The 25,995-nt window shown below is 62.6% G+C and overlaps 2 protein-coding genes and 2 long non-coding RNA genes across 5 annotated transcripts; 3 read left to right on the top strand and 1 right to left on the bottom strand.

The window, feature by feature from the left end:
* Nucleotides 1-3,663: 3,663 nt before the first annotated feature.
* CKB (creatine kinase B) lies at nt 3,664-7,128 on the bottom strand. Its single transcript, XM_082451107.1, has 8 exons — nt 7,019-7,128; nt 6,508-6,712; nt 6,145-6,299; nt 5,939-6,071; nt 5,423-5,594; nt 4,557-4,680; nt 4,142-4,331; nt 3,664-4,054 (listed from the first exon to the last, which is right to left on the bottom strand). The coding sequence occupies exons 2-8, from the start codon at nt 6,698-6,700 to the stop codon at nt 3,876-3,878; spliced, it is 1,146 nt and encodes a 381-aa protein (XP_082307233.1). The 5' UTR covers nt 6,701-6,712; nt 7,019-7,128; the 3' UTR covers nt 3,664-3,875.
* Nucleotides 7,129-7,243: 115 nt separating this feature from the next.
* Nucleotides 7,244-8,396, top strand: LOC309655693. Its single transcript, XR_014260944.1, has 2 exons — nt 7,244-7,520; nt 8,251-8,396. It is a non-coding gene; the product is annotated as an uncharacterized lncRNA (long non-coding RNA).
* Nucleotides 8,397-12,050: 3,654 nt separating this feature from the next.
* Nucleotides 12,051-19,130, top strand: TRMT61A (tRNA methyltransferase 61A). 2 transcript variants are annotated; one of them, XM_082451114.1, is made up of 4 exons: nt 12,051-12,258; nt 12,876-13,289; nt 15,741-16,007; nt 17,871-19,130. In XM_082451114.1, the coding sequence occupies exons 2-4, from the start codon at nt 12,905-12,907 to the stop codon at nt 18,128-18,130; spliced, it is 912 nt and encodes a 303-aa protein (XP_082307240.1). In that variant the 5' UTR covers nt 12,051-12,258; nt 12,876-12,904; the 3' UTR covers nt 18,131-19,130. The 2 variants fall into 2 exon arrangements, with proteins under 2 accessions (XP_082307240.1, XP_082307241.1); XM_082451115.1 differs by having other exon boundaries at nt 12,054-12,258; nt 12,930-13,289.
* Nucleotides 19,131-19,428: 298 nt separating this feature from the next.
* LOC309655691 lies at nt 19,429-25,002 on the top strand. The gene is made up of 3 exons (XR_014260942.1): nt 19,429-21,478; nt 21,830-21,958; nt 24,707-25,002. It is a non-coding gene; the product is annotated as an uncharacterized lncRNA (long non-coding RNA).
* The last annotated feature ends 993 nt before the right edge of the window (nt 25,003-25,995 follow it).

Below are 25,995 nucleotides of genomic sequence, written 5' to 3'. Positions count from 1 at the left end.
GAAAAGCCTCAACCCTTAGCAGGGTCAAAAAGCCTTGCTTCTCCAAGCTGAAATTCTGTCCCCTGTTCATTGGAAACCTCACAGGCAGCAAGATGACTTCTTGCCAATGAAAAGATCGTTTTCCTTTGTTACCTGTGGAGTGAGTACATGTGTGCCCCCAAGGGTGCTTTATGGGGCTTTGGTGTAGGCACCAAGCCGCTCCAAGTAAAAATGCAGCATGAAGGACCTTCCAGGCAACTGCCACCAGTTCAGCTACCAATAAGAGCAGCAGGTCCTGCACACTGGACGTCGAAGATGTTCTGAAAAGTCAAAGAGCAGTGAAAAGAGCCCAGGACTTGGAACTGGGTGGGCTCACTGGTGTTGACCCCTGAGCCAGTTCTGTTTCCACCCCAGGGGTGGGGAGAGGCTCGCCCAGAGCAAATGGGGGTGGTGGCGGTGAAGCCCTGAAGCCTCAGTGGTCTCCCACCAACTGGGACACATTACAGTGTTTTTTTTAAACCACTCAAAAAAAGAATTTGTTTCAGCTATTTATGTAAGTAATATGTGTTCACTGTAGGAAATTTGGAAAATAAAGTATAAAGAAGGAAATCACCTGTTACCCCACCACCCACAGCTGACTACTGCTGCTCAGGATTTTTCCATATGTGTTCTGTGTGGGATCCCAAGAGTACAAGATGTTTTATAACCTGCTTTTACGCTTCTGCTTTTTTTAATCATGTCACCGTCTCACTGAGCTCTCCACGTTGCTGTCGATGCCTGCATGGCGCCACATCGAGGGAGGGAGGTGGCCTGGTTTTTTAACAACCCTTTATTGTTGGAGTCCTGACCAGCTCTTCCCTGTTCTAAGTGACTGCATCTCTTCATTATCTCTGTAGGGCAATGGTTCTTGAAGCAGCTGAGGGCCAATTTGGCCCCCCCGGGGATATTTGGCAATGCTAGAGACATTTTCTTTCCATTGTCGCAGTCGGGGTGGGTAATGCTGCTGGCATCTAGAGGTTGGAGGCTGGTGATAGTGCTGAGCGCCCGGCAGTGCCCAGGGACCGCTCCCCCTCCTCCCGCGGACCGGCTGTCGGTGGAGAAGTTTCTTGGCTGGGCCCTGGCTGCGCCGCAGGTGTGATGCTCTCACTGGCGCTGATCGGTGCCCTCCGCCGAGACAGCGAGCGAATATGAGTGTGTGTTGTCATGTGGTGGGGCATTTCTTAGACCTTCCACGTTTGACCATGGTTTCAGGAAAATTAAAACCGCCCTGTTTAGAGGTCTCTTGAATCCAGAGGAAAGGGGGAGAGGTTGTAGGGACTGTGGCTGAAGGGTCCATGGACTGCTGAGCAGAGGTGCCCTTGCTGAGTGTATAGTCAGCTCTGTCTTGTCCTAAAAAAGAATTAATGCAGCTTACAGCTTACAAGCGTGCATTCAATACAGCCAGGTAAAATAAATGAGAAATAAAGTGAGAAGTAAAAGTGAGGCAGAGGGAAAACGGTGGGGAGGAAAACAAGCGGCCTAGGGGAGCAGCAGTGGGTTTGAGACGGCGTAGCTCTGAGCCTGTGGAAGACGCTTCCCCCCAGGGTCCCGGCGAGCTGTGCCCGCCCTGCTCGCTTGACCAGGTTTCCGAGAGCCCCGGTGCTGGGTGTGCCCCACCCCAGCTGCGGGCAAGGGCAGGAGGGCGAGGCTTAGGCCAGTCTGAGGGAGCTAGCTTCCCTGCGCCAAGCCCTGAGAGGCCTGCGCAGGTGGTGAAAGGGAAGTGTTGGAACATTCTCTGTATCAGGAAGTGACATGCCTGCCTGACCAGGGACCTCAGGTACCCGTGCACACGGGAGGGTGGCTCCGGGACAGTCATTCCTGAGCCTGCACCCCGGACTCAGTCCAGGCGGTGGTGAGGGGGCCTGAGCAAGCAGGAGGTCCTTCAGCTGGAGGGAGCACGGGCAAGGGCCCCAGGGTGGGCGCAGGCAGACGGGCCAGGAACCCTGCTGGCCCCTCGGATGGTAGTGACACAGCCAGACTGGGCAGCTCCTGGACCAGCTGGGGGAGGCCTCCCACTGCTCCCACTCTCTCCTGAGCTGCCCGCAGCCTCCCTTCTCTGCAGGGCGAGGCCTTCACAGAGGAGGCGCACGCCTCCTGGGCTCCTGCAGCCCTTTTTACCCTGAGTCTCCAGACTCTACCGTCTACTAAGCACTGTCTGGCCTGGCCCAGCCCACACTGGCTGGAGCGGGGCGGTGGGGGGACGGTGGCTGGAGGAGGAAGCTGAGAAAAGGGGCCCCCTGCCTGATGTGTGCCCCTGACCTGGACCTTCATGGCAACAGGGCCAGCCCAGAACTGGCCTCTGGCCCCCAGGCCAGTCAGGGACCCCAAGAGTGGGTGCATAGACCCCTTCCCTGCCAGTCTTCTGCACCTGGGGGCCTATCCCCTCTTATGCTCAGCCTATCCAGATGTTCACTCACCCAACCTCTGGGCCCATGCCCCCTTCCCTGGCAAAGGCTCCTGAGAGCCCTCCCCAGCCTGGACACCGCCTGGATGGGCCCCTCAGACCAAGCCTGGCCACCGAGGCAGATGCCAGGGCGCACCTCCTACTCCACTGCTGCCCCACCAACCTGCTTGTCCTGGGCCTCGGGGTCTGGCTTGACAAGCTGCCCCTGGGACGTGAGCGCCCACGATCCTTAGTGGGCAAGACTGCCCAGTCCAGGGCGCGGAGGCCACACCTGGCTTCTCCCACTTGCAGGATAACCTCAGGAGGACTGTGTGGCTGATGCATGGGGAGGTGGGCATCGCAGACCCTGATGGGGTTGAGGAACGGGAGGACATTGGCGGCCCTGGCCAGCAGGTGGCAGCACAGACTGTCCGCAGAGCTGAGGAGCTGGCGAAGGGAGAGCCCAGGACCCCGGCTGGCTCACCCGTCCCACCTAGGGTGCCCACCCATGGTGGGACCCCCGAGTGAGACCAGATGGGGACAGCAGCAGCCGGGAGGTGGCTGGGAAACAGACCAGGAGGCCATGTCCCGAACAGCCCCAACCTCCTTCCTGCTCGGGGACCCTCTGGTGGGGACCTGCCATGGGAGGCCCAGGGACTGGGGCACCTGAGGGTCCTGGAGAGGAGGCTGCAGGGAGGAGGGGGACTGACGGGGCCCTGGGGCTTCCTGGAAGGGGCTGGAGGGCTAGGCTAGGGGCGAGCGAGGGGACAGTTCAGCCTAATGGGAGGCTGGGAGGGAAGGAAGGGGAGGAGAGACGTTACTTAGGAGATAGAGTAGGTGTTGAGGTGGGAGAGGGAGCAGCTGCCTGCAAGAAGAGGAAAAGGTATCAAGTTTCTGGGCTCCTGCCCTCCCCCCAGCGTCCACAGCTCCCCCAGGCTACAGGATGGGGCTAAGCAAAGTGCCAGGCTCCACGCCCCAGGCCCAAAAATCCTTTGGATGCTCAGGCTGGGGCTCTGCCACCCTGGAGCTCCTCCCCCTTCTTGTCCCTCCCCCACCAGCCCACCCCAGGCCTGCAGGGAAGCCAAGTAGACAGGATGGCGGAGAGGCTCGTGGAACAGGACTAGGTGGGTACAGCAGGGTGCCTGCCTCTTACTACTGTCCCAGCTTACAGTGAAGCACAAAGGGCAGACCCAAGACTCAGGCCCCAGAGCCTGGCTGCTGAGCCCTGGGCTGCCCCTGGAAAGGGGAGGCACCACTCAGACTTGGGGCAGGCCAAAACCCTAGTTTATTTCAGCATCAGCAACATCTCAGCCATCACAAAAATAAACTCTACCAAGGGCGACAGAAGTCTCTACAGCAAGGCTAAGGGCTCAGCCGCCAAACGGCGAGCCTCAGGGGTGCATGGTGGGCGCTGCCCGGACAATAAGTTAGGAAGCAGCAGGGCTGGAGGTGGTGGCAGATGCAGGCCAGGGCTTCACTTCTGGGCGGGCACAAGGTCATCGATGGCCTGGCCCTGCTCCAGCCGCTGCTCCATCTCAATGAGCAGCTTCACGCCGTCCACCACCATCTGCACCAGCTCCACCTCCGAGAAGCCCAAGCGGTCTGCGTTGGAGACGTCAAAGATCCCGCCCACGGCAGCCGTGTCCACACCGCCTGGGGAGACAACCAGGTCAGCAGGGCTGGTGAGGAGGGGGCTGCCCCGGCAGAGAGGGGTGTCTGGAGGCCCCCCACCCCACTCACCTGTGCCTCGCTTCTGAAGCCGCAGCCGCTTGAGCACCTCCGGGAACTTCTCGTGCTTGCCCAGGTGGGGCAACTTGATGTGCACCCCTGCCCGCAGCCCTGTGCCCAGGTTAGACGGGCAGGTGAGGATGTAGCCCAGGTGAGGGTTCCACATGAATTCGTAGTTCTTAGACTTGAAGAGCGTTTCAATCTGGAGGTGGAGGTGTGAGAGGGAAGGCCTGGCTGAGACATCCCCCAGGGGACAAGCTGAGACCCGGGAGCCCCCCAGCAGGACCCTGAGGCAACTGAGACCTGGACTCCCCAGGAGGTTAATGGGGCACCTACCTCTCTGCCTGAACCGGGGGGCCTGGCCCTGCCCCCTCCCTGGCACCCAACCCCCACTGTGCCAGCCCAGGTTGCGGGGGCCAGGCCTGACCTGGGTGAGGCCATTGCAGAAGCGGGTGAACACCTCCTTCATGTTGCCCCCCTTCTGCATGGAGATGACCCGCAGGTGGTCCTCCTCGTTGATCCACACCAGGAAGGTCTTATTGTCATTGTGCCTGGGGGAGGGGCACAGTCAAGCCTCCTTCCTGGACTGTGGTCTCAGGGCACATCCAGAAAAAAAACCCTAGGGGGTCCCCAGACCGGGGGCACTTCCCAGGTCCCTGGGGTGCTCATCCCAGCTGTACCCAGGAGCGGGGGCCGCTGCCCGGACTCCAGCCCCGTCAACAGCCTGGGGGCACGGAGGGAGGCCAGGACAGCTCAGAGAGGGGACAGAAAGAGAGGCCTGAGCCGCTTCCGCAGCTTGCCCATCAGGTACTGTGTGGTCCCCACCAAGGGGACAAGGAGCAGAGGCGGCCAGCACAGCCCCCCTACAGGGGGATGCGCCGTAGCTGGGCGCGGAAGCCCCACGATACACGCACAGTGTGAACAGGCGCTTGTAAGCCCTCCTCCCCCACCGCCCACTCGAGGAAGCGTCTGCGTCACCCAGCACCTGACTGACTCCCCGCGGGGAAGCGGGTGGGAAAGGAGAGAAAACAAGTAGCTCCAGCTCCCCAGAGGGGGGTGGAGGAGAAAAGCCAACACGACTGGTCCCCCACCTCCTAGATCCTGAGAGGCTGAGGCCTCTACTAGCCGGGGTCCTTCACTTACCTGCGCGGTCAAGGTCACCTGCGAGGAGGCCTGGGTGGCACCAAACCCATCCCAGGAGCCCGGCCCCTCCCTCTTCCTCCTCGGCCTCGCCAGGGAGAGGACGAAGGCGGGGAGTGGGGACCCGCGGGAGGGGGGTTGGGGAGCACGCACCAGATGCCGCGGGCATCCGGCCAGTCGCGGGCCATGCCCGAGGCCAGCAGCAGGGGCGACACGGGCTTATCGAAAAGGAAGTGGTCGTCGATGAGCTGCTGCTGTTCCGCCTCGGTCATGCTTCTGAGCGCGTAGTACCTCCCCGCCAGGTCACCGTCCAGGCTCGACAGGGCTGCGGAGGGGCGCGCTCAGGAGGAGGAGCGGGTGGGCTCCTGTCCCGCACCGCCACCACCCCTAGCGACACGGGTCCGCCCCACCTCCCCGTGCCCGCTCGGCTTGGCTGGAGTCCAGTCCTCTCGGTCCGGGCGGCGGGCCGAGCCGGTGACCCGACCCAAGCCGACCCTCGCCGGGCCCCAGGACGCTGTAGGCGCGGGGCTGGGCCTCGGTCCCTCCGGGAAACCGGAGCCAGAGCGCAGATAAGAGCGCGGCGGCGGCGGCGGCTCGGATGACTAGTAAACAAACCGGCAGGGGCCGGGACCGGGACCGGGAGTGCGGCCCGGCCGGCCCGACCCTTACCTTCGATGGCGAGCTTCTCGATGGCGCGGCGCTCCCCGCGGCTGCAGTGCGGGGGGAGGCAGAAGCCGCGGATGCTGCGGCCCGTGCGCACCCGCGAGCTCAGCACGTAGTTGGGGTCCAGGTCGTCGCCGCCCTGGGGGCCAAGCAGAGGTGAGCTCCGGGAGACCCCTCCCCAGGCCGCCCCGCCGCCCCGGGCCGCCCGGCACCTGCAGGTTGTCGGGGTTGAGGTCGGTCTTGTGCTCGTCTGTGGGCTTATAGCCGCCGTGCCGATCCTCAATGATGGGGTCAAAGAGCTCCTTGAACACGTCGTACGACTCCTCGTCGCCAGCCACGCAGCCCACGGTCATGATATAGGGGTGGCCTGTGGGGGGTGCCGCGGAATGAGGACAGTGACGTCACTGCCAGGCCTCAGCGAGCCACTGAGGACCCTGCGGCTGTGCGCGGGAAGAGGGCGCCCGGACTTTGGCCCGAGGGGGACTGGCATGGGGGGGGGCCTCTGGGCCCTAGCCGGGTGGGTGTCCCGCGGATACGGCGCTGGCACCCTGACCCCGGGACTGGTGTGCGCGTACCTGGGTTGTCCACGCCGGTCTGGATGACGTCGTCCAGCGTGAAGCCGCTCGGCGTGCTCTTAGCGCGCAGCTCGGCGTACAGCTCGGGGGTCAGTACCTTGGCCATGTGATTGTTGTGGCCGCTGAGGTCGGGGTACTCGTCCTCGGCCGGGAAGCGCAGCTTCAGCGTGTTGTGGCTGTTGGAGAAGGGCATGGCGGCGGCGGGCTGCGGGGAGACGCGGGGGTCAGCGGGCACCCGAGGCTCCGGGCCTCCTGGGGACCTGCTAACCACCCAGGGCCCCGGGCACCGGTCGCCCGGGACGCGGCCAAGGTCAGCGGGGTCGGCACTGCGCGCAGGGGGCTACCACATCGCCCAGGACCCCCGGCCTAGCTGGCGCGCCCGCTCCAGGCGGCGGGCCCCGGCGTGCCGGGAGCGCGCGACGCCGCGGCCCCCGAGCCCCCTTCGTGCGCAGCGCCCCTGCCCCGGTGCCCCGCGACCCACCCCCACACCCCCGCCTTCGGGCCCACTCACTGAGCAGCCGGGCGGGGGCGGGGGCTCTCGGTCGGTCGGCAGCTCAGGGCGCGGCGCAGGCGAACAGCGGCCGCTCCGCGCTCCCGCGGCTCTTAAGGGGCGCGACGCGGGCCTCCCATTGGCCGCTATTTATAGCCCATTCATTCCATTGGACCACGCTACGGGGTGGTGCCGTCGCTTTGTCCGCCGCCCGCAGCCCCCCGGAGCCCCCCCACCCCAGGCAGCCCACCCCGACTATCCCCTCGCTGGGACCCCGCGCAGCCCGCCTACCCCACCCCACGCCCGCCCAGGATCCCGAAGCCGGAACCTCAGGCCCTTGGACATTCTGGATTCCCCCACCCCCCGCCTGCCTCCGAGCGGGAAACCGAGGCAGGAGGACCACCAGGCACTTGAGGACGCTCGGGCTTGTCTGCACCATGGCTCCTGCCCTCCCTCGTCTTGCCAGTCCCCGCGGTGGTCGCGGCGAGGGGCCAGGCGAGGGCGTCCAGGGCTTCCACAGCAGGTACTGCCAAACCCCCGCCGCCCCCCCTTCTCCCGCCCCGTCCGAGCTGGCCCCGAGCCGCCGACCTTCTCCAAGGTGCCCGCAGGCATCTCCCGGGCGCTCTTGGTGCAGAGCGAAGGCGCTCCGGAGGCGCAGCCTGGCTGCGGCCCAGCCCGGCGGCACCCTTTGTGCCTTGACCTTGGGCAAGTCCCCGGGCTTTGGGGCGTCTGAGCCAGAGACCCCCGGGCCCAGCCCCTCCTGGTTGATGCGGAAAGACTCTGGCTCTGCTGCGGAGTGCGCAGTCTCAGAGTCCCCAGACCCCAGGCCTGTGCCCTCTCTGCAGGGGACAGGTTCATCTCCCTACCCCACCCCCAAAGGCAGTCCTCAGAGACTTTTGGCAAAGACTGGAGGAAATGCTAACAAACAATAAGCACATGTGAGATTTAAAAAAAAAAAAAAAAAAGACACTAAAAATCAGAATCACGCAAGTTAAAATAACGACTATGCCTTCCACTAGCCGCAACACACCCAGACTGGCAAAAAAAGAAAAAATTGATACCAGCCAGTGTTGGCTATGGGTTGGAATGTGGGGAGACAAGCATTCACATGCTGCCTGCAACTGTGAATTACTACATCGTTTTAGGAAAGTAATTTGGCAGTATCTATTAAAATTTAAAATGTTCATACTCCATGACCCAGCAATCACACTTCTAGGAATCCAGCCTATAGACAGTCCCATTTCTCTTTGCAGATAGACCAAGAGATGTGTAGTAGGAGAAACAAACACAAACAAACCCGGATATAACTCGATGCCCATCACTTGGGGACTGGCCGGGGGTAGGGAAGGCATCTCCCCAGTGTGGAATATTATACAGCTATTAAAAAGTGTGAATTGGAGCTTGTGTGGTTGATGTCCATCATACGTTGCTTTGTGAATGAAGCAAGGAAGGGGGAAGACCCTTATCTATGTGTATATTTAACAAAATCCCTCCAGGACTGCACAGTGTGCTCTGTGGGCAGCAAGGTGAACACTGCTGCTGCTGCAGGAAGACTGGCTGTGAGCAAGCAGCTATGTGAACAAAATATCATCCGGAGATGCGAGGAGATGGGTCGTGCGGAGGCTGGGGCAGAGCGGGCATTCCAGCGCATTTTGTGCCTCTGAGGAATGGGCACTGGAGCAAAGGGCGAGCAAGTCCCTTTGCCTCTGCCTCTGTGCTCTGTCCCCCATGGTTACTGCGGAGAGACTTCTGCCTCTTCTGTTGCTCACCTTGGCGTGTTTTGACCTGCTCGCAGTCAGCATTTTTTAGACCCATGAAACAAGCCAAGGTAAAAAAGGCAAATGAGTCTGGACTGGCCAGACAGCAGGTGTCCCTTAAGCCTGAAATTCCTGTGTTCTGTGCCCCCTGCAACCCCTTCCCCTAATTTTAGAAATATCTGCAGCTGCCTTTCCCAACTCTCCACCCCAAAGGCCTGATGGGCTCAAGTTTCTGTTTCTAGAAACAGAGCTGCCGGTCCTAGAGGCCTATTTGGCTTTCAGACCCCAGCGGGTGGAGGGGTGGCACTCAGGGCTTCCTCTTTGTCTGTAGACTCTGCAGCTTCCCCGAAGGCCCCCCTCCCCCATGCTCAGGCCACCAAGGGCCTGACCAACATGGGAGGATGAGGGCAGGAAAGGACCCCTGCTCCCCTTTCTCTCCACAAGCAAGGTCCACACTGGAGAGGTGAAGTCCAGAGGCTTGGGGTCTTGCGCAGGGCCGGGCCCTAGCGATGCTGCTGCCTGGGGCTCCAGCAATCCTCAGCCTTCGGAGATGAGTGTTTTTGTCCTAGTTTTGCAGATGAGCAAAGGGAAGATCGGAAGGTGCGTGATGGGGGACCGGGTCGGAGGTCGGCAGTCCCTCAGCGGTCCTGGAGTGACTGGCCCTGTGCTAACCTGAACTGGGGCCCACCCTGGGGACTCACGGCTGGCCAAGCCTGGGCTGGACTCAGTCTGATAGCGCACATGGTCAGCAGCTGTGATGGGGGAAGGGGGGAGGGGGCCTTTGAGGCCTTTAGACCCAAAAGTCAGGGTGAGGCCCCCCACCAGGCAGGGGCTGCTTGGGAGCCTGGGTGGTCCCAAGCAGGGGAGCAGGAAGGGGGCCAGGAGGGTACTGGCCTCCACCTCAGCAGGAAGAACACTGCCCCCAGCTACACTTGCCCTCGTCTGTGGACCCTCCACTCTCCCTAGGGCCCACAGGAGCCGGTTTGGCCGCGTCCGGGCAAGAAGCTGGGTGACATCACCGGGCCCATTTATGGTCCAGGTTTCTTGGAAATCACACCCGGTTATACATTAACCACCTGGCCCTGGAGGGGGTGGGGAGCCTCAAAGGAGTCCCCGGCCTTTCATCCACAGAACATGACCCTGCTCAGCGGGGCAGGCACAGAGCTGGGCAGGTGGAGGTGAGCCACGTAGGAGGGCAGGGCCAGGATCCAAGCAGGGGACGCGAGGCCATCCTCAGAGTCTGTGCTCAGAGTGCAGCCAGGGTGGGCATTGCTTCCTCCCGGTCCCCTGTCCCTGAGCTCCGCAAAACCCAAAAGGGAAGTTAGTTAGGGTCAGAAAAGGAGCAGGGGCTGCCTTGTGGTCACAGAGCATGGTGGGGCAGGAGACTGAGCTGGTCAGGGAAGAGGAGACCTTGGGTCACCTGATCCCTGCCTGAGATGAGAGCAGAGCAGCCTCCCCCAGTGGGCATGCTCAGGGTCTCCCTTTCCTCCAGGGCCTACTTCCTGCCAGTTCCCAGCTTTCTTCAAATCTGCCACTAGTTCTCTGAAGCCAAGTTTACTGGCTTTAAATCCCAATCCCGCTTTGGCCACGTTGGCTGTGTGATCTTATGCAAGTTACTTGACCTCCCTGAGCCTCAGTTTCCCCATCTGTAAAGTGGTGGTCCCTCTCTCACAGGATTGTGGGGAAGACTCAATGTGATGACACTTAGCTGGGCTCATACAGTATCAGTTCTTTTTGGGGGGGGCCCAATATATAAACTCTGCCCTGGGCAAAGTACCCACCTGACCTGGCTAATCAGTTGGTGCTTGAGGACTCAGGCTGATGGGGCAGGCTCAGATGGACAGCCCTGGGAAGGCTGCTTGGAGGAGGGGGCAATGGAGGAGCTGGCCAGCCAGTCACAGAGAGGCGAGTGGGAAGTTGGGAGTCCTAATTTAGGCTCTTAGTAGGCACTCAGCCGCTGAGTAGCTGCAAGCCTAGGGAAAAGGAACCCCCACGAGAAGTGGAAAGTTGAGATCTCCCAGGAGAGCAATTAGGGGGTGATTCAGGCTGGTGCAAAGTCACCTGGAACAAAGGTTGGCGAGCCGTGGATGGAGCTGGGTTGTCTCAGTGTCGAGAGCAAGAGGCAAGGGGACAGTGATGAAGCCACACAGGCAGCTGGTGGCCAGAGCACTGGCCCCACAGGGACAAGAACCCACAGAGAATGGGAGGCCACCAAGGCCCCTCACCTTCTTCCTCTGGGGCTCCAAGGCCCAGGCCCAGTCAGGGCAGGGGCACGGAGGGGCTGAGGCTAGGCACCTGGGTCTCCATCATGGGCTCTGTGGTCCACAGACACCCTCGCCAGTCCTGGCCCCAGAGGAGGGAGAGTTCAGAGTGCCTCACAGATTGGCAGGGCTCTGGGAAGGGACTGGCTCTGCAGGGCTTGGCTACTCCCATTTGCCCAGGATGGAGCAGCCTGGGCCTGGGAAGTGTGGCCTAGGGTCATTGCTAGCTGGCCCTGGGTTAGGGCTCAGGCCTCAGGGTGGCTGGGTGGGCTGGGGTCTCTATCCCTCTCCAGTACCCGAGGCTAACAGGCTAAGCCCTGGCCCACAGGGACCTGTGTGCTGGAGGAAAGCAGTCCATGTCCCCTGTCCCCCTCCCCCGCACACACTCTCCAGAGGAACCGGCTCTGAATCAGCTCTGCTGAGACAGAGCAGGGCTGCTGCTTCCCTTTTCTGCCCCCGTCCTCCAGCTGCCCCTCCCCCTGTCCCCTGCTCAGGCCACTGGCCCTGTCCTCACTGACCGGCCCCAAAGGGAGCACAGTTCAGCCACTGCTCATTGCACCCTGGGTTCCAGGAGGGGACAGAGGACACCCTCCCTCCTTGAAGCAGCTCCTGCTCTCTGGAGAATGTGCCCCTGAAGAGGAGGCAGGCCAAGAAGAGGCAAGGCCTGGGCCTAAGGCCACTTCTGCAGACCCTTCCAGGCCACCATCTCCTGCTCCTCTGGCTGACCCTAGCCAAAGCCTTCTGGGTCGACCCTCTCATCGGCGATTCCATTTTCTGGAATTTATCCTGGGGCCCGTCAGAGGTGTTCCCAGAGCGGTTTGCAGTGACAAAATGTCCATGGCAAGTGTCCTCGGAGGGGACTGCGCAGCTCGCCTGGGCGGCCCTTCCTGGGACTCCGGGGCTGTCAAAAGGCTGCGGAACGGGGCCCTGCCCTGTTCCGCAGCCTTTATCAATAGCGCCCGTAGGAGGAGTGTGGAAGGACTGCAGCAGCTCGGCGGCGGGACAGTGGGACTTTCAGTTTGTCTTTTGCACGAGTAGAAATAAAGCAGAGAGTCCGAGAACGAGGCGCGCTCCGGTGGCCGGGAGGGACGGCCCGTGGGTCCCGGGAGCCCGCGCGCGCGGGGCGGTACGCCATGACGTCATCGGCGGGCGCCGCGCACCAGGCCAGAGCCGGAAGTGCTGTGGCGGCGGCGCGGGGCCACGTGCAGACCCTCCGGGAGTCGGAGGCCGACGAGCGTCGCCGGTGAGACTCCGCAGGGCCAGGGTGGCAGTGCGCGGGTGGGGGTCGCCCTGCACTTCCCTGCAGCCTCCCATGGCCGCCCCCAGCCCTGTGCCAGCCTGGCCTAAGCCGCCCCCTGCCTCTACACAGGCCAGGCCAGTGTTTATGTTTACTGCCCCTTGCACGTCCCCAACCTCTGCTTGGGAGCCCTTACATCTGCATCCCCCTGCCACTTGTCTGCCCAGGAGCCCGCCATAGGGGAAACTGGGGTGGGGGGGGTCTGCCTGGCCTGGAGGTGACCTCACGGGCCATTTGCAGCTCTTCCCTAGGTAGTTGCTCTCTCATCCTACAGCTGGAGGATGGAAGCCAAGCTCCTTGAGAAGGATGATGAGAGAGAGGGTCAGGCTCTTACTTTGTGGGAATCCTTGGGCCCCTCCTCTTCCAGTGTAGGGCCTCAGTTTCTCCATCTGTGATTTGGGCTGATGGCTTTTTTCTTAAGACCACACCAAGAAGGGCTTCAAATGTCAGGCCAGGGTGCAGCCCTATTGGGCTGTCCTAATGGGCAGTGCCAGGGACTGAGCCAGCTACTGCACCCCCATTGCTCAGGATCTGGGCCTCACAGCCTTCTCTCTGGACCCCAGGTGCATATCCTGCCTCCTGGCCCCCTTACATGTTCATGCTGACACACCTCCCAGGTCCCTGGCACCTGCCAGACAGCAACACCATGAGCTTCGTGGCGTACGAGGAGCTGATCAAAGAGGGTGACACAGCCATCCTGTCACTGGGCCATGGTGCGATGGTGGCAGTGCGTGTGCAGCGTGGGGCCCAGACCCAGACCCGGCACGGCGTCCTTCGGCATTCAGTAGACCTCATTGGCCGCCCCTTCGGCTCCAAGGTGACCTGCGGCCGAGGTGGCTGGGTGTATGTGCTGCACCCCACACCTGAGCTCTGGACACTGAACCTGCCACACCGCACCCAGATCCTCTACTCCACCGACATTGCCCTGCTCACCATGATGCTGGAGCTTCGGCCTGGCTCTGTGGTCTGTGAATCGGGTGAGTTCTTCAGGTTACCTCAGTTCATGAAGGTGGAGGTCAGACCCACTGTCCAGACAGCCTCCAGCCTGCCCTTCCTGAACACAGGCATTATTACTCAACTTCTGTTTTAACAGGGTCTTTCTTGGGGGGCTGACTGCAGGGAGTGAGGGCAGAAGCAAGGAAGCCGGTTAGGAGACTGGTGCTGTACTCTGCGTGTGAGTTGATGGGACTGGACCAAGGCTAGCCCGCTGGAGGAGCTGGTGCCCCGGGGGGATCCTACTTGTCTAGGTGGGGTGGGGGGTGTGAGCGCTGCTCGGCGCTGACCAAGGTGCTGACAGAAGGGCAGAGGGTGCCTGGCCTGGCAGTCCCTGACTGCTGCGAATGGGAGCCCCAGGCCCAGGGCTGAGAGTGCCCCTTCCTGGAGGGAGGCCAGGGCTGCCTCAGGGTGCTCAGTGTGGGTGAGGAGCCGGCCCCGTGCTCATCCCAGGCCAGCACCATTGTCACTGAGCCCAGAGCCTGGAGTGCAGATGGAAGTGCCTGAGGGCAGCTGTTCCCAGCCTCTGCATATGTGTGCGCGCGCGTGCGCGTGTACACACACACGCAGGTGTTGGGGATTGAAGCATGCAACCTAGCCAAGAACAGCCCAGGCCCAGGTGTGCCTAGATTTCCAGCATGTTTTTCGTGGGCCGGGCATCTGGGTTCCAGAGTCACGAAGAGTTCCCAATAGCACTGCTGCCAACTTTTGGAGGCTTCGAGCCATCTCCATCCGTCTCTTTGTCCACATGGAGGGCCTCAGTTTCTCCATGTGGACAATTGGATGGTTCTTTTTGCCCAGCCAAGCACTTTGAACTGGGGAGAGTCAGATGCAGAACCTGGGCAGTGAGTGGGTCAGAGAGTGGGTGGGGCCTGGGCAGAGGCTGCGCAGCACCAGGGCAGCTGGGGGAGTGGACAGGGTTCAGGGCCAGCTCATCCCCTGCTTCCCCCCATGCATCCACAGCCTGGGCCTCGCTCCACTCGGCTGAAAAGTGCTGTCAGCGAGCATGCTTCTGGGCTCCTCTGATGTGCCAGCTTCCCTTCTAGGAACCGTGGGTACAGCCGTGACAAGGCAGACCAAGTTTCTGCTTCTCAAAGGGGACAGACAGGAAGCCCACTGTGACGGTTTCGGTGCTGTTGATTGCTGGGGGGCTTGGGAGACAGGGCTGCGTGTTTGAGGGCGACTCAGAGAGGGGTCCCTCCAGCTAGGGGTGTCAGGGAACACCTCTCTGAGGCGGGAGCAGTGCATTGAATGTGGTTGAATATGATGGGAAGGCGGTACCAAGAGCCAAAGGGGAGGGTCACCCCAAGGGAGAGCCTTGCAGAGACCCTGCGCGAGGGGCCATCAAGGAGACCAGCGTGGCAGGAGCAGGGATGAGGTCAGGGAGGAAGTGGGCGCTGCTCGGGCGTCACAAGGAGTCCGACTCAGCCGTGTGTGGGAAGGGCAGAGGCCTGGTCTGACCGAGGGGGGAGAGGGTCCGCGGCTGTGTTGAGGTGGACTGAAGGCGGGGGTCAGGGGCTGTTGCGGGGAGCCGGCAGGCAGGTGGGGAGAAGGAGCGGCTCCTGGAGAGATGGGGAAGGAGGTGCCGGAGTTTCCTGTGGGGGAGGGGAGGGCTCCTCCGTGGCGTCTGGCTGGGCAGTCATGTCACCAACTGGTTCGGGAGGCTTGGCAGGGAGTGGATTTGGGTTGGATTGGCTCCAGCTCTGCACCTGTAAATGCTGGGCGCTGTTTGCGGTCACGGGGGAGGTGATCGGTGTGCAGTGGATGCCCGGGCGTCTTCGTGAGGCCTGGCGCCTGGAGCAGCGAGGTGGGGGAAGGTCACGGGGGGTGACCGGAGGACGCAGGCCCGGCCGGGCGCCGCAGGGCAGGAAGGCCGGTAGAGGGGCGGCCCTGAAGGAAGCTGAGGAGTGGCCCGTGAGGCTGGGGGAAAACTGAGAGACGATGACATGGGGGGCGCGTTGGTCACCGTGTCTCTGGTCGCGCAGGGTGAGGGCAGAGCTGCACCCCGTGTGGCGGGAGCGGATCGGGGGGGGCAGGAAGATGGACTGACCTGAGTCCCTCGGGGAGCTTGGGCCCAGCCACCATGTGGGACGGTTCCAATCCTCTTGATCTGCTCCGCACAGAGCCTGCAGGGCTGCAGGCTAGTCCCGGCCCCTCTCGGGACCCGTCTTCTGGGCTCCAGGTCTGTGCAGCAGAGTCTCTCCAGAGCTGGGGGTGGGCAGGGCTGCCACCCTCCCCACTGGACGCACGGCAGACATAGATGATCAGTCAGCTCCCTCGCCACACATGCAGCCTGCGTGTCCCAGGACCCCTCAGGGAGCTCCAGACTGGTGCCCGCTGGTAACCCGGGGTCGGCTCACCTCATGGGCCCTTGGTGGGTCCCTCAGGGTGAGGGTGGGGTCGTTTCCCGTCTGACACCCGTCCGGTCCCGCTAGGCACCGGCAGCGGCTCTGTGTCCCACGCCATCATCCGCACCATCGCACCCACGGGCCACCTGCACACGGTGGAGTTCCACCAGCAGCGGGCGGAGAAGGCTCGGGAGGAGTTCCAGGAGCACCGCGTGGGCCGATGGGTGACCGTGCGCAACCAGGACGTGTGCCGCAGCGGCTTCGGCGTGAGCCGCGTGGCGGACGCTGTCTTCCTGGACATCCCCTCGCCTTGGGAGGCCGTGGGCCATGCCTGGGACGCCCTGAAGGTCGAAGGTGAGCCGGGGGGTCTGGGAGGGGTGTGGCCAGGCCGGGGCCCCTTTCGGCCTGAGCGGGGGTAGGTCAGGGCAGCGGAGGAGTCGTGGGGAGGTCGCTCAGGGAGAGGGTGAGGGTGAGAGGGGTCAGGGCTGGGGAGAGTGGGGCTCCACCTGGGCCCCTGCCCCTTGGCCTGGCCCCGCTCCCACCCCAAGGTGGGAGGTGTCTCGGGTCCCTGGGGAATGTGGCAGCCCTGCCTGAGTGAGAGGCGGGGCCTGCACCCCTGGGCATGCCAGAGGTCAGAGGGCAGCCCCTCACCCCAGCCAGTGCCTGCAGAGTCTCCCTTCCCCACCCGCCACAGGCAGGCTAACGTGCCCCTTTTAGGGAAGATGCTGGGTGCAGAGGCGGGAAGGTCGGCTCCGAGCCAGGGAGGTGCTGACGAGGCCCTGGGTTTTTTCCCTTTTCTGGAGAAGTTGCTGGCTCGGGCAGCCGGGCCCGTCCTCCTGCCCGCTGAGCGGTGCAGCACGGGGAGGCGGGAGAGGCAAGCCAGGGCTCTCCAGGGAAGGCCTGCCCCTTGGAAAGACAGGCGCCGAGGCCCAGCTCCGGCAGCAAGGCGGCCATAGGGTCCCAGTGGGGCCCCTGCCCGCTGGCTCAAGCTCAGCCCTGGACTCCTGTGGCCTGGGGCTGGGGAGAGGGTCAGCGCCGGCTTCCCCACACCTCCGCCCCCTCCGGCTTTGCCCCCTGGACACCTGCAGGTCCTCGCTGCTCCAGGGACACCAGTGGGCCCAGGCCTCGGTCCCCGAGGGAGCCATGCTGTGTGCTGTCCCGTCCCCCCTGCCCCGCTAAGCCCTGTTCTCTGGATCTGCTTGTTCTGGCCCAGAGGCTCCCGACTTCCTCGTGGGTCTGGCATTTCTCCAGCTTGGCCCGGCGAGGTGCGGCCCCGGGCTCTCTGGGCCTCTGGCTGACCAGCAGGCTCAGGCCCCGTCTAATGGGGCCTGTTTCCTCGGCTGTGTGCACAGGGGTTGGGGCCCCTCTCGGGGGTGACCCTGTGCCCTCTGGGTTCACGTCAACCGCACACTGTGCCTCCAAGCCCAGGCCTCCCAGCGGACCACCTGGGGGTCTGTGTCCCAGGTGTGGCTGAGGTGAGCAGGCCTCAGGGACCTCTGGGGGCTGGCCTGGGCCACATCCGTTCCCCTAGCCAGCCTGCAGGATGCGTGGGCGAGCCCCGGTGGGAGGCGGCAGGAAGGGCTGTGGCTCCTGCCCCCTCTCCCTCACCCTTGGTCCGTGGGGCTCCGCTCAGAGTAGGCGCCTCGTGTTCCCAGGAGCGGGCGACAGCCTCTAATTTTCTGTGACAGCCGCAGCCCCCGCCCCCGGGGCTGCTCTGTATGGTTAAAGCTGTTCAGGCCCAGCACTCTGGCAGCTGCCATGCCAAGGTTCTGCCCTGGCCCCGGCTCTCAGATGCCTGGTGGGAATCAGGGGTGGCGGTGCCCTCTGGAAGCCCAGGGAGATCAGGGTGGTGGGCTGGGCCTGTGCCGGCACGTGAGAGGGCTTGGTTCAGGCGGGCCCTGCCCCATGGCTGCAGAAGAGCTTCTGCCCCCGGGCCCCGGCCCGGCTCCTCTACTCTGGGGCCGCAACTCCTCGTGTCCAGAGGGCTTGGTGGGGGCTTCATGGCATCGGACCGCAGGGCAGGGGTCGGGGCACCCACCCTCCTCAGCTCACACAGTGGGGTCTCGCAGCGCCCACTCCCGAAGGGATTGGGGGTGCATTGCCTCTGCCCTGCAGTCCCAGCCCGCAGACCCCCGGGCCAGAGGAGGCGGGCAGGTGGGTGGGCGGGCTCTGGGGGCGGCCCCCTGCCCTCTGACCCCGCGTCCCCCTCCCGTGCAGGCGGGCGCTTCTGCTCGTTCTCCCCGTGCATCGAGCAGGTGCAGCGCACGTGCCAGGCACTGGCGGCCTGTGGCTTCTCGGAGCTGAGCACCCTGGAGGTGTTGCCCCAGGTCTACAACGTGCGCACCATCAGCCTGCCCGCGCCTGACCTGGGGGCCAGTCCGGGCCCCGACGCCGGCCCCTTCCGCAGCGGCATGCCCATGAAGGAGACCGTGGGCCACACCGGCTACCTGACCTTCGCCACCAAGACCCCGGGCTAGCGAGCCGCCCGCCAGGAGCTCCAGGGAGCTGGGAGCACCGCGGGGCCGGACGGGGAGGCGAAGCTCGGCCAGAGGCTGCCTTATATGGTCAACGGATGCCTGCCGGGGCCTGTGTTTAGAAACCTACGGACGCAGGGTGGGGCGGGGCTGGGGGCCTCCCGGGTGGCTGAGTGGGGCTGCCACGGTGGAGCAGTGTCCGGCCCCTGGGGAGGGAGGCCTCCCGCCCACGTCACCGCTGTGGTCAGCGTCCCCATCCTGCGGCTCTTTGTTGCCACTCAGCGTCTCCACTGCCGTAGGCTCTTCTGGATGCTGAGGCCCAAGAGTGCAGGTGACGGGGCGCAGGTCTGACCCTTCCCAGGTGGCCCCAAACGAGGAGGGAGGAAACAGGGGGCGAGACCCGGAGGAGGAGGGCCAGGGACCCCCACGGTCCAGCTGCCCGGCATCTGAGGCGACCCCGCTGTGTGGCCTCAGGCCTGACCCCACCCCTCTGGGCAGTGCACAGGCCGTGTGGGTATGTCCCTAGATTCCCGCTGGCGCAGGGCCGGGGCAGCCCTGCTGCTTCGCTTCTGCCTGCGGGAAGTACCTCTGCGGCCCTGGCCCAGCCAGAGCCCTCACGTGTCGATGCGTGCGAACACACAGCGTCACGTAGGGAAGAGCTGGGCAGGGCGGGAACATGCGTCCGGTGGCTGGCCAGTCGGGTCGGGGCCACTCGGTGCCCCTGCCGCTCACAGGAGCCGCAGGGATGTGGGGATGGGGGCGTGCACCCAGGACGGAGTGAGGGCGCCAGCCCTGCCCTGGCCTGCGCTCCAGCTCTGGTGCGCGGCTGGCGCCCCCCCCCCCGCCCTGCTGCTTGAAGGGTCTGGGCGCCTGCCCTTGGCCTCAGCCAGCCGCCAGGAGCCTCGGTGACCCCAGGTCGGCACGAGAGCCCCAGGGTCCCGGGCTGGCCTGAGGCTGGTCCCCGACCACCCCTGGCAGAGAAATAAAACACTGTTGCCCCTGCTGTGCTGACTGGTCCCCCTGGTGCCCCACGAGGCCAGACCTCCACTCCCCACACCAGCATCCAGGCTGGACCTCCCTGCACGTGGCCCCCCGGCCCCTGCTCCTTCCTCTCCCGGGGCAGACGCCACAGGGGCTCTGGACTCCAGGACAATGGCCTGGGACATGGTGGACAAAGGGGCAAGTGTGTGGCCACCCCCACCCAGCTGCAGAAAGGGCCACTTGTTCCTGGGAAGGGTGGGGGCGGGGGAGGGAGAGAGTCCCTGGCTGTGTGTGTGTGTGTGTGTGTGTGTGTGTGTGTGTGTGTGTGTGTGTGTGTGTGTGTGTCCGTCCGTCCATGTCCGGCTGGGCCTTCCGTCCACAGCCCGGCCTGGGCACCTGCGTTGCCTCTCTTGTTGCCTGAAGGGCCCAGAACTCAAGAAGGACCTCCCAGGCCTGCTGTCCTGGCCCCAGGCCACCACCCAGACTTTGGGGGTCCTTGGAGGGATGCCAAGTGAGGTGGGCCTGCAAGAGGACCAGTCTCTTGGTGGCAGCATCACAGGGCCAGGGGCGCCTTGTGTCTCCTTGTAAGACCTGTGTCCCCTCAGAGACCCTAGGGTCCCTGGAAGCCCTTGCCCTACTCCAGGGATCATGTCCCCCCTTCAAGGACCTGTCCTGACCTCTGACCAAATGCCTAGTCTGGGGACACAGGAGGGACCTGGGCTTTCCTTGGCCTTCAGGAAAGGCCTGTGAGGTGTCTGATGTAGGGCATAGGCGGCCTCTGCAGGCCTGGCTCTGCCTGTTCTCCAGGCGGGGCTTCGGCTGGCAGGCTAGACTGTGGCCCTGGGTGAGTCCCTGGAGCCTGCACTTGGGTCCGTGTGAGCTGGAAGGGAAAGCCCAGGATGGATGAAGGCGCAGGGCCACCAGGTAGGGGTCAGGCGACCTGGATCCCTGTCCACGCTCGCAGTTGCACTTGGCACAGAGCTGCTCTCAAGTATGGGGCCCTCCAGCCCCTTGACTGTCTGCCAGGCCCTGCAAACGAGCCCCCAGGGCCCCACTGGGCCTCTATCCCTTGCCAGGGGCCTCAGCCTGGAGCCCCACCTGGCCCCAAGCCAGCAGTGAACTCCTGCGCATCCTTCAGAACCCCTCAAGTGTCTCTCAGTGCTTCCCACCCTCCCCCCGCCACCGAGGCAAGAGCGTCTTGCTCAAGCACGTCTTCTGCTCCCACACACCCCATGCTGGTGATCAGCCCTGTAGGGCTGCCCCTAGCCCGGAGCCCCTTCAGGCAGACAAGCAGAAGCCAAGCGGCCCCACAAATTCTGCAGATGGGGACCTTGATGCCCGGAGAGTCAGGGCCAGGGCCCGTGGTGAGCGACTGATCAGCAGGTCACTTGGTCACCTCCTCGAGGCAGGAGCCTAGGGCTGGTCACAGGACAAGGATTCACCCGGAAAGTCCCCGTCCAGCCCCAGACAGAGCACCTCTGGCCTTCAGTTTTTCCTCGGAAATTCCTGCGCCTGCCCAGCCCTGGTCTGAGCGGCTGAGACGTGACACATCAGCTTCCTCCGCTGCAGCCCCCGCTCCCAGGTCTGAGCCCGGGAAACAGATGGCCACTCAGACTCACTCACCTGCCCTGAGGGCCCCGGGCCAGGATCCCACCTTCGGGCCAGGTTCAGGGCCTGCCTCTGGAGCTGTCTCCAGCCACCTCCCCCTGGAAGCCCCCCAGGCTTTGCCCCCACAGCCCCAGCGTGAGCTGCTCCTGTCCTCCCTGTGCTTCACCGTCACCTGCCTTGGAGGGGCTTGTGCCCTGCGCCCAACCTGGGGCAGTGTGGGTTGGGGGCTCGGGGCGGTTGTTGGATGGGTGTTGGTTCAAGGGATGCCAGGCCCCTGGAGGCTGTACCCTGTCTAGCAGAGGGTGACAAGGAAGGTCATCTTCCGCATGAGGACAAGTCGGGATGGGCTTCCCCACACCTGCCCCCCTCAACCCTGCAGTCTGCAGGAAGGCCCCCCTTCCCGTCCCCTTCTCTCTGCCTCCATGGCCTCTGTTCTCCCAGGGCTGCCGGCTCTCCAGCCTCTAGCCTGCATGCTGGAGGGCGGGTGGGCTGCGTGGGACCCTGGCCCAGGGGAATGATGCAGCTCCTACCCCATCCCAGCCCACTGCACAGGGGGAGAAACTGAGGCCCAGCAGAGATGAGGCAGATCCAGGCCTCCACCCACCCACCCAGGACCTCCTATATCTGACACTCTCCCACCCGTGTGGTTGTCTAGGGTGTGACCACGGAGGCCAAAGGAGACTTCTGCTGCAGTCATGGAAGGCTCCTTGGAAGAGGTGACTGTCTGCAGGGTGTGGAAGGGCTGGTGGAAATTGGAGGCGGGTGAGCAGGAGGCCTCCCCAGGTGGGAGCAGGAGGCCCCAGGCAGGACAGCTTCCTGCAGGCCCAGGAGAATGCAATGGAAAGCGTCAGGAGAGGCTGCTTTGGAGCCCCAGGCTGGTAATGCCTGCTGTTTGCAAGGATGCTCTGAGTAAAGGCCAGTCATGGGACCCAGTGCTCCGCTCTGCCCAGGGACTCTTGGGCTCACATGCCAGCCTGGGGGTGTCCCTTCCTCCTAGTGGGGCTCAGGTGAGAGCATCCCTGGGTTGGCCCTGCTGGAGGTCTTGGCTCCCGATGCCCCCAGGAGGGAGCGTGCAGATGGGGGCCCAATCCTCAGGACGATCCTCTTCACCAGCCTCGGGCGCTCTCACGCAGCAAATGGGGGTTGAGCACCTGCCAGCACCCCGCTGGTGCTGAGGACCCAGACCTTCAGGGCAGCCTGGCCTGCCCTCAAGGGCTCCCGGGAACCAGGCACAGACTGCAGGTGAGAAGTGCACGGCCGGAGCAAAGCAGGGAAGGGGGTGGGGTGGGACAGGAAGGCCTCACCAGGATGTGGCCTCTGCAGTCACAGGGGAACACGGAGTTAGGACTGGGCCCGGCCGCCAGCCTGTCCTCAGCAGGGATAACCAGACCCTGCTCTGCCCTCTGGAGGAGCCACTTACGGGCTCAGGCTCCAGGTCTGCCGGGGTCACATCCTCCTTCTGGTGCCACGTTGATGAGTCCCTCCCTCCTTCGTGCAGAGGTGAACACAGTGCCTGCCCAGTGGGGGGATGGGGGTGGGGGAAGCTGCCGCCGTGAGATTAAGTGTCGCGTCAACGTTTGGACTGTCGGCGTCCACAGAATGTCTCAATGATTACTAGCGCTAGTGGGAAACACCGCCCTTTCCAGGAAGACCCCTGGTCTCTCTTTCAGATTCCAAGGCCAGAATTTGGGGGCCACTTATGAATCTGAGAAACGTCCTCTGCACTTTGTGACACTTGAATAGCTTTTTGCACCTTCAGGGGCACTTGAATAGTTTGTCAGAAGACTTGACATTGAGATTTTTCGGGAAAATCCAGGTCATCCAGTCACTGTGCTTATAGTTAGTTGTATAATTAAACTAAAAACTGAGAACGTTGGGCTGTGCACAGGCAGATGGCACTCAACTGACCTCCACAGTTTTTGCGGTAGGTGTACTAGTTAGCTGTCACCACAGACATGCTGCATAACAAATAATCCCCCCCCCCCCAATACTCAGAGTCTTAAAGCAGCAGCCAGTTCCTCTTGGGTCTGTGGCTTGACTGCTCTTGGCCAACCTCTGCCAGGCCCGTCCGTGTGTGGGGGCTGAGCTGATGTAAACTCTGCTCTGCTCCACCCTTTCCTCCTGGGACCATGGCTCTTCTCACGTCCTGTGGCTCAGGCGCAGTAGGGGCGAGCCTGGTCATGCAGGCGCTTTTCAGGCCTTTGGTCACATGGCCTAACCTCAGATCCTGGTGGAGAGAGACCCTGTGATTTTAGGGGAGGAGCTGCAGGGCCGCCGGCACAGGGCATGGGGGCTGGGGCTTGCAGGTCCTCAGCCAGGGGGGTTGAGACAGCCAGGCTCGCCAGCCTTTCTTGCCCTCCTGTGTGTGTGTGTGTGTGTGTGTGTGTGTGTGTGTGTGTGTGTGTGTGTGTGTGTGTGTGTGTGTGTGTGCCCAGCCGCAGGATGAGGGCATTTCCTCTTGTGTGTGTGTGTGTGTGTCTGGGCCTGGCCACAGGATGAGGGCATTTCCTTGTGTGTGTGTGTGTGTGTGTCTGGGCCCGGCCGCAGGATGAGGGCATTTCCTTGTGTGTGTGTGTCTGTCTGTCTGTCTGTCTGTCTATCTGGGCCCGGCTGCAGGATAGGGCATTTCCTTGTGTGTGTGTGTGTGTGTGTGTGTGTGTGTGTGTATGTGTGTCTGGGCCCGGCCGCAGGATAGGGCATTCTCTTGTGTGTGTGTGTGTGTGTGTGTGTGTGTGTGTGTATGTGTGTCTGGGCCCGGCCGCAGGATAGGGCATTTCCTTGTGTGTGTGTGTGTGTGTGTGTGTGTATGTGTGTCTGGGCCCCGCCGCATGATAGGGCATTTCCTCGTGTGTGTGTGTGTGTGTGTGTCTGGGCCCGGCCGCAGGATGAGGGCATTTTCGTGTGTGTGTGTGTGTGTGTGTGTGTCTGGGCCCAGCCGCAGGATAGGGCATTCTCTTGTGTGTGTGTGTGTGTGTGTGTGTGTGTCTGGGCCCGGCCGCAGGATAGGGCATTCTCTTGTGTGTGTGTGTGTGTGTGTCTGGGCCCGGCCGCAGGATAGGGCATTTCCTCGTGTGTGTGTGTGCCCAGCCGCAGGATGAGGGCATTTCCTCGTGTGTGTGTGTGTGTGTGTGTGTGTGTGTGTGTCTGGGCCTGGCCACAGGATGAGGGCATTTCCTTGTGTGTGTGTGTGTTTGTCTGGGCCCGGCCGCAGGATAGGGCATTTCCGTGTGTGTGTGTGTGTGTGTGTGTGTGTGTGTGTGTGTGTGTGTGTGTGTGTGTGTGTGTGTCTGGGCTCAGCCGCAGGATGAGGGCATTTCAAAGTCAGCCTGCCTCCGAAGCAGCAGCGTTGGCGGGAGGGAATAACTCCGCTCCCACCAGGCTGAGAATAGCTCAGAATTGGGTCACGCTCCCCGAGAGCTCTGGTCACAGCCTCCAGCCTTTGAGGATAATCAGCTTTCTCCCCAACATCTGTCCCTTCAAAGAGGAGGGCAGACAGGGTGCGGGCACATTTTTAGAAGAAGCGGAGGGGATCGGGACGAGGCGGGGAGTCTGTTAGTGGCTGGCCCCTTCCGTCCCTCCCCCGCTTCCTTTGCTGTCCCCACTCCATTCATGTCCCCTGCCTGGCAGGCCACTTCCACCCTTCCTGCCCACCCTGCCACTTACCCCACTCCCTGGGACCCATCAACCCCTGCCCAGGGCCAGGTCATGTGAGAAAGCTCCGAGGGTGCCCCCACCCTCCTGCCCTGACTCCTTCCTGGGCTCTCTTTCCTTCTGTCCTGGGTAAAGGTGATGGTGGGGAGTGGGCGACGCCCCTCTCTGAGGATTCAGGAGGCTCAGGTCTCTCCAGCCTTCAGGCTCTGACGTCCTGCTCGCCACTTGGGCCCAACGTGGAGTGCAGCCCCTTGGCCTGCCAGAGGAACTGGAATCTCTCAAACTGCTCTTTTCTTTCTTTTCTTTCTTAAAACAAAAACACGCCTTGATGAACTTAAGTGGCGTGGTCACAATTAAGGAAGCTTCCAGCACCAGCTACCTGGCTCTTTTCGAGGCTGCGCATTTGTCAACAAGAGCTTAGTTTTCCCTCCCTTTGGTTGGAATATTTGTGCCGATGCCCCAGGCCCTTCTGGGATCACTGTGTCTCCCAGTGGATCCATCGCAGAGGCCCCTGGGCTCCCAGATTGAGAGCAGCAGGGGACAACAGGGCAACGCGGTGCGGGCACTTCTTTTGGTTCTGATTCGAACAAACCAAATGTTTTATTTTACAAAATAAGACAGCTGGGACATTTGAAGGCTGAGTGGATGTTTCATGGGTTTAGGAATGACAGCTTTTTTAGGTGTGCTAACGATACTACGAAATGATAGGGTGGCTGGCATCTGCCTCAGAATAACCTGGGTGGGGGGAGGGGAGAGAGAGCCGAAACCCTGGTCCCCTGGGACCAGGAAGCCTTTGGGATTCTCTCTACTTTCACTTTTCTTTGACATTTTCCATGATAAAGAGTTTTCTTTTCTTTTTTTTTTTTTTTTTAAAAACATTGCTTATTTTATTTTATTTATTTATTTAGTTATTTTTGGCTGTGTTGGATCTTCGTTTCTGTGCGAGGGCTTCCTCTAGTTGTGGCAAGTGGGGGCCACTCTTCATTGCGGTGCGCGGGCCTCTCACCATCGTGGCCTCTCTTGTTGTGGAGCACAGGCTCCAGACGCGCAGGCTCAGCAATTGTGGCTCACGGGCCCATTTGCTCCGCGGCATGTGGGATCTTCCCAGACCAGGGCTCGAACCCGTGTCCCCTGCACTGGCAGGCAGACTCTCAACCACTGCGCCACCAGGGAAGCCCTTTTATTTTGTTTTAAAGGAGAAATGCTCCAGGCCACTTAACCATTTCTTTGCTCTTGGCTCCCCAGCCCTGGAGGAGGTCAGCCAGATCAATGCCCAGGGTCACTGGTCCCAGCCTCCCCTCCCAGGGCCACCAGGCTCCTCCTAAGTCGAGGGTGGTGGTGTGTCCCTCAGGTTCTCCAGCACTGGGGGCGGGGGCAGCAGGTCACGCGCTGTGGGGCAGGAGAGAGACACAGAGGGTTGGTCCCCGGCAGGGGAAACGGTGAGCTGTCCACTCTCTGCTCCCCTCAGCGTGGATCCAGGGGCCACAGACCCAGGAGCCAGCTTGCTGTGGTGGAGCGTGGGCCTTGGGAGCGGCTCCCAGCCTTGCGGGGGGTGGGGGGGAGGGCTGCAGGACGCCCTCACCTCCTGCCTCGGAGGGGGTGCTGCCCCAGCTCCAGGAGACGGCCCC

The sequence above is a fragment of the Balaenoptera physalus genome (genome assembly GCF_965194825.1).
Source record: "Balaenoptera physalus genome assembly, chromosome: 2".
Lineage (NCBI taxonomy): Eukaryota > Metazoa > Chordata > Mammalia > Artiodactyla > Balaenopteridae > Balaenoptera > Balaenoptera physalus.
Note: the sequence above shows the minus strand (reverse complement) of the source record. Positions and strands in the feature narration are given on the sequence as shown.

Bases quoted from the DNA above. Each gene is read 5' to 3' on its own strand.
- CKB (XM_082451107.1), bottom strand. From the start codon at position 6,700: ATGCCCTTCTCCAACAGCCACAACACGCTGAAGCTGCGCTTCCCGGCC. The intron at 6,300-6,507 runs GTACGCGCACAC...CACCCCCCACAG, and splicing joins GACCGGCGTGGACAACCCAG to GCCACCCCTATATCATGACC. The intron at 6,072-6,144 runs GTGCCGGGCGGC...CTTGGCCCCCAG, and splicing joins TCAACCCCGACAACCTGCAG to GGCGGCGACGACCTGGACCC.
- TRMT61A (XM_082451114.1), top strand. From the start codon at position 12,905: ATGTTCATGCTGACACACCTCCCAGGTCCCTGGCACCTGCCAGACAGC. The intron at 13,290-15,740 runs GTGAGTTCTTCA...CGGTCCCGCTAG, and splicing joins CTCTGTGGTCTGTGAATCGG to GCACCGGCAGCGGCTCTGTG. The intron at 16,008-17,870 runs GTGAGCCGGGGG...CCTCCCGTGCAG, and splicing joins GGACGCCCTGAAGGTCGAAG to GCGGGCGCTTCTGCTCGTTC.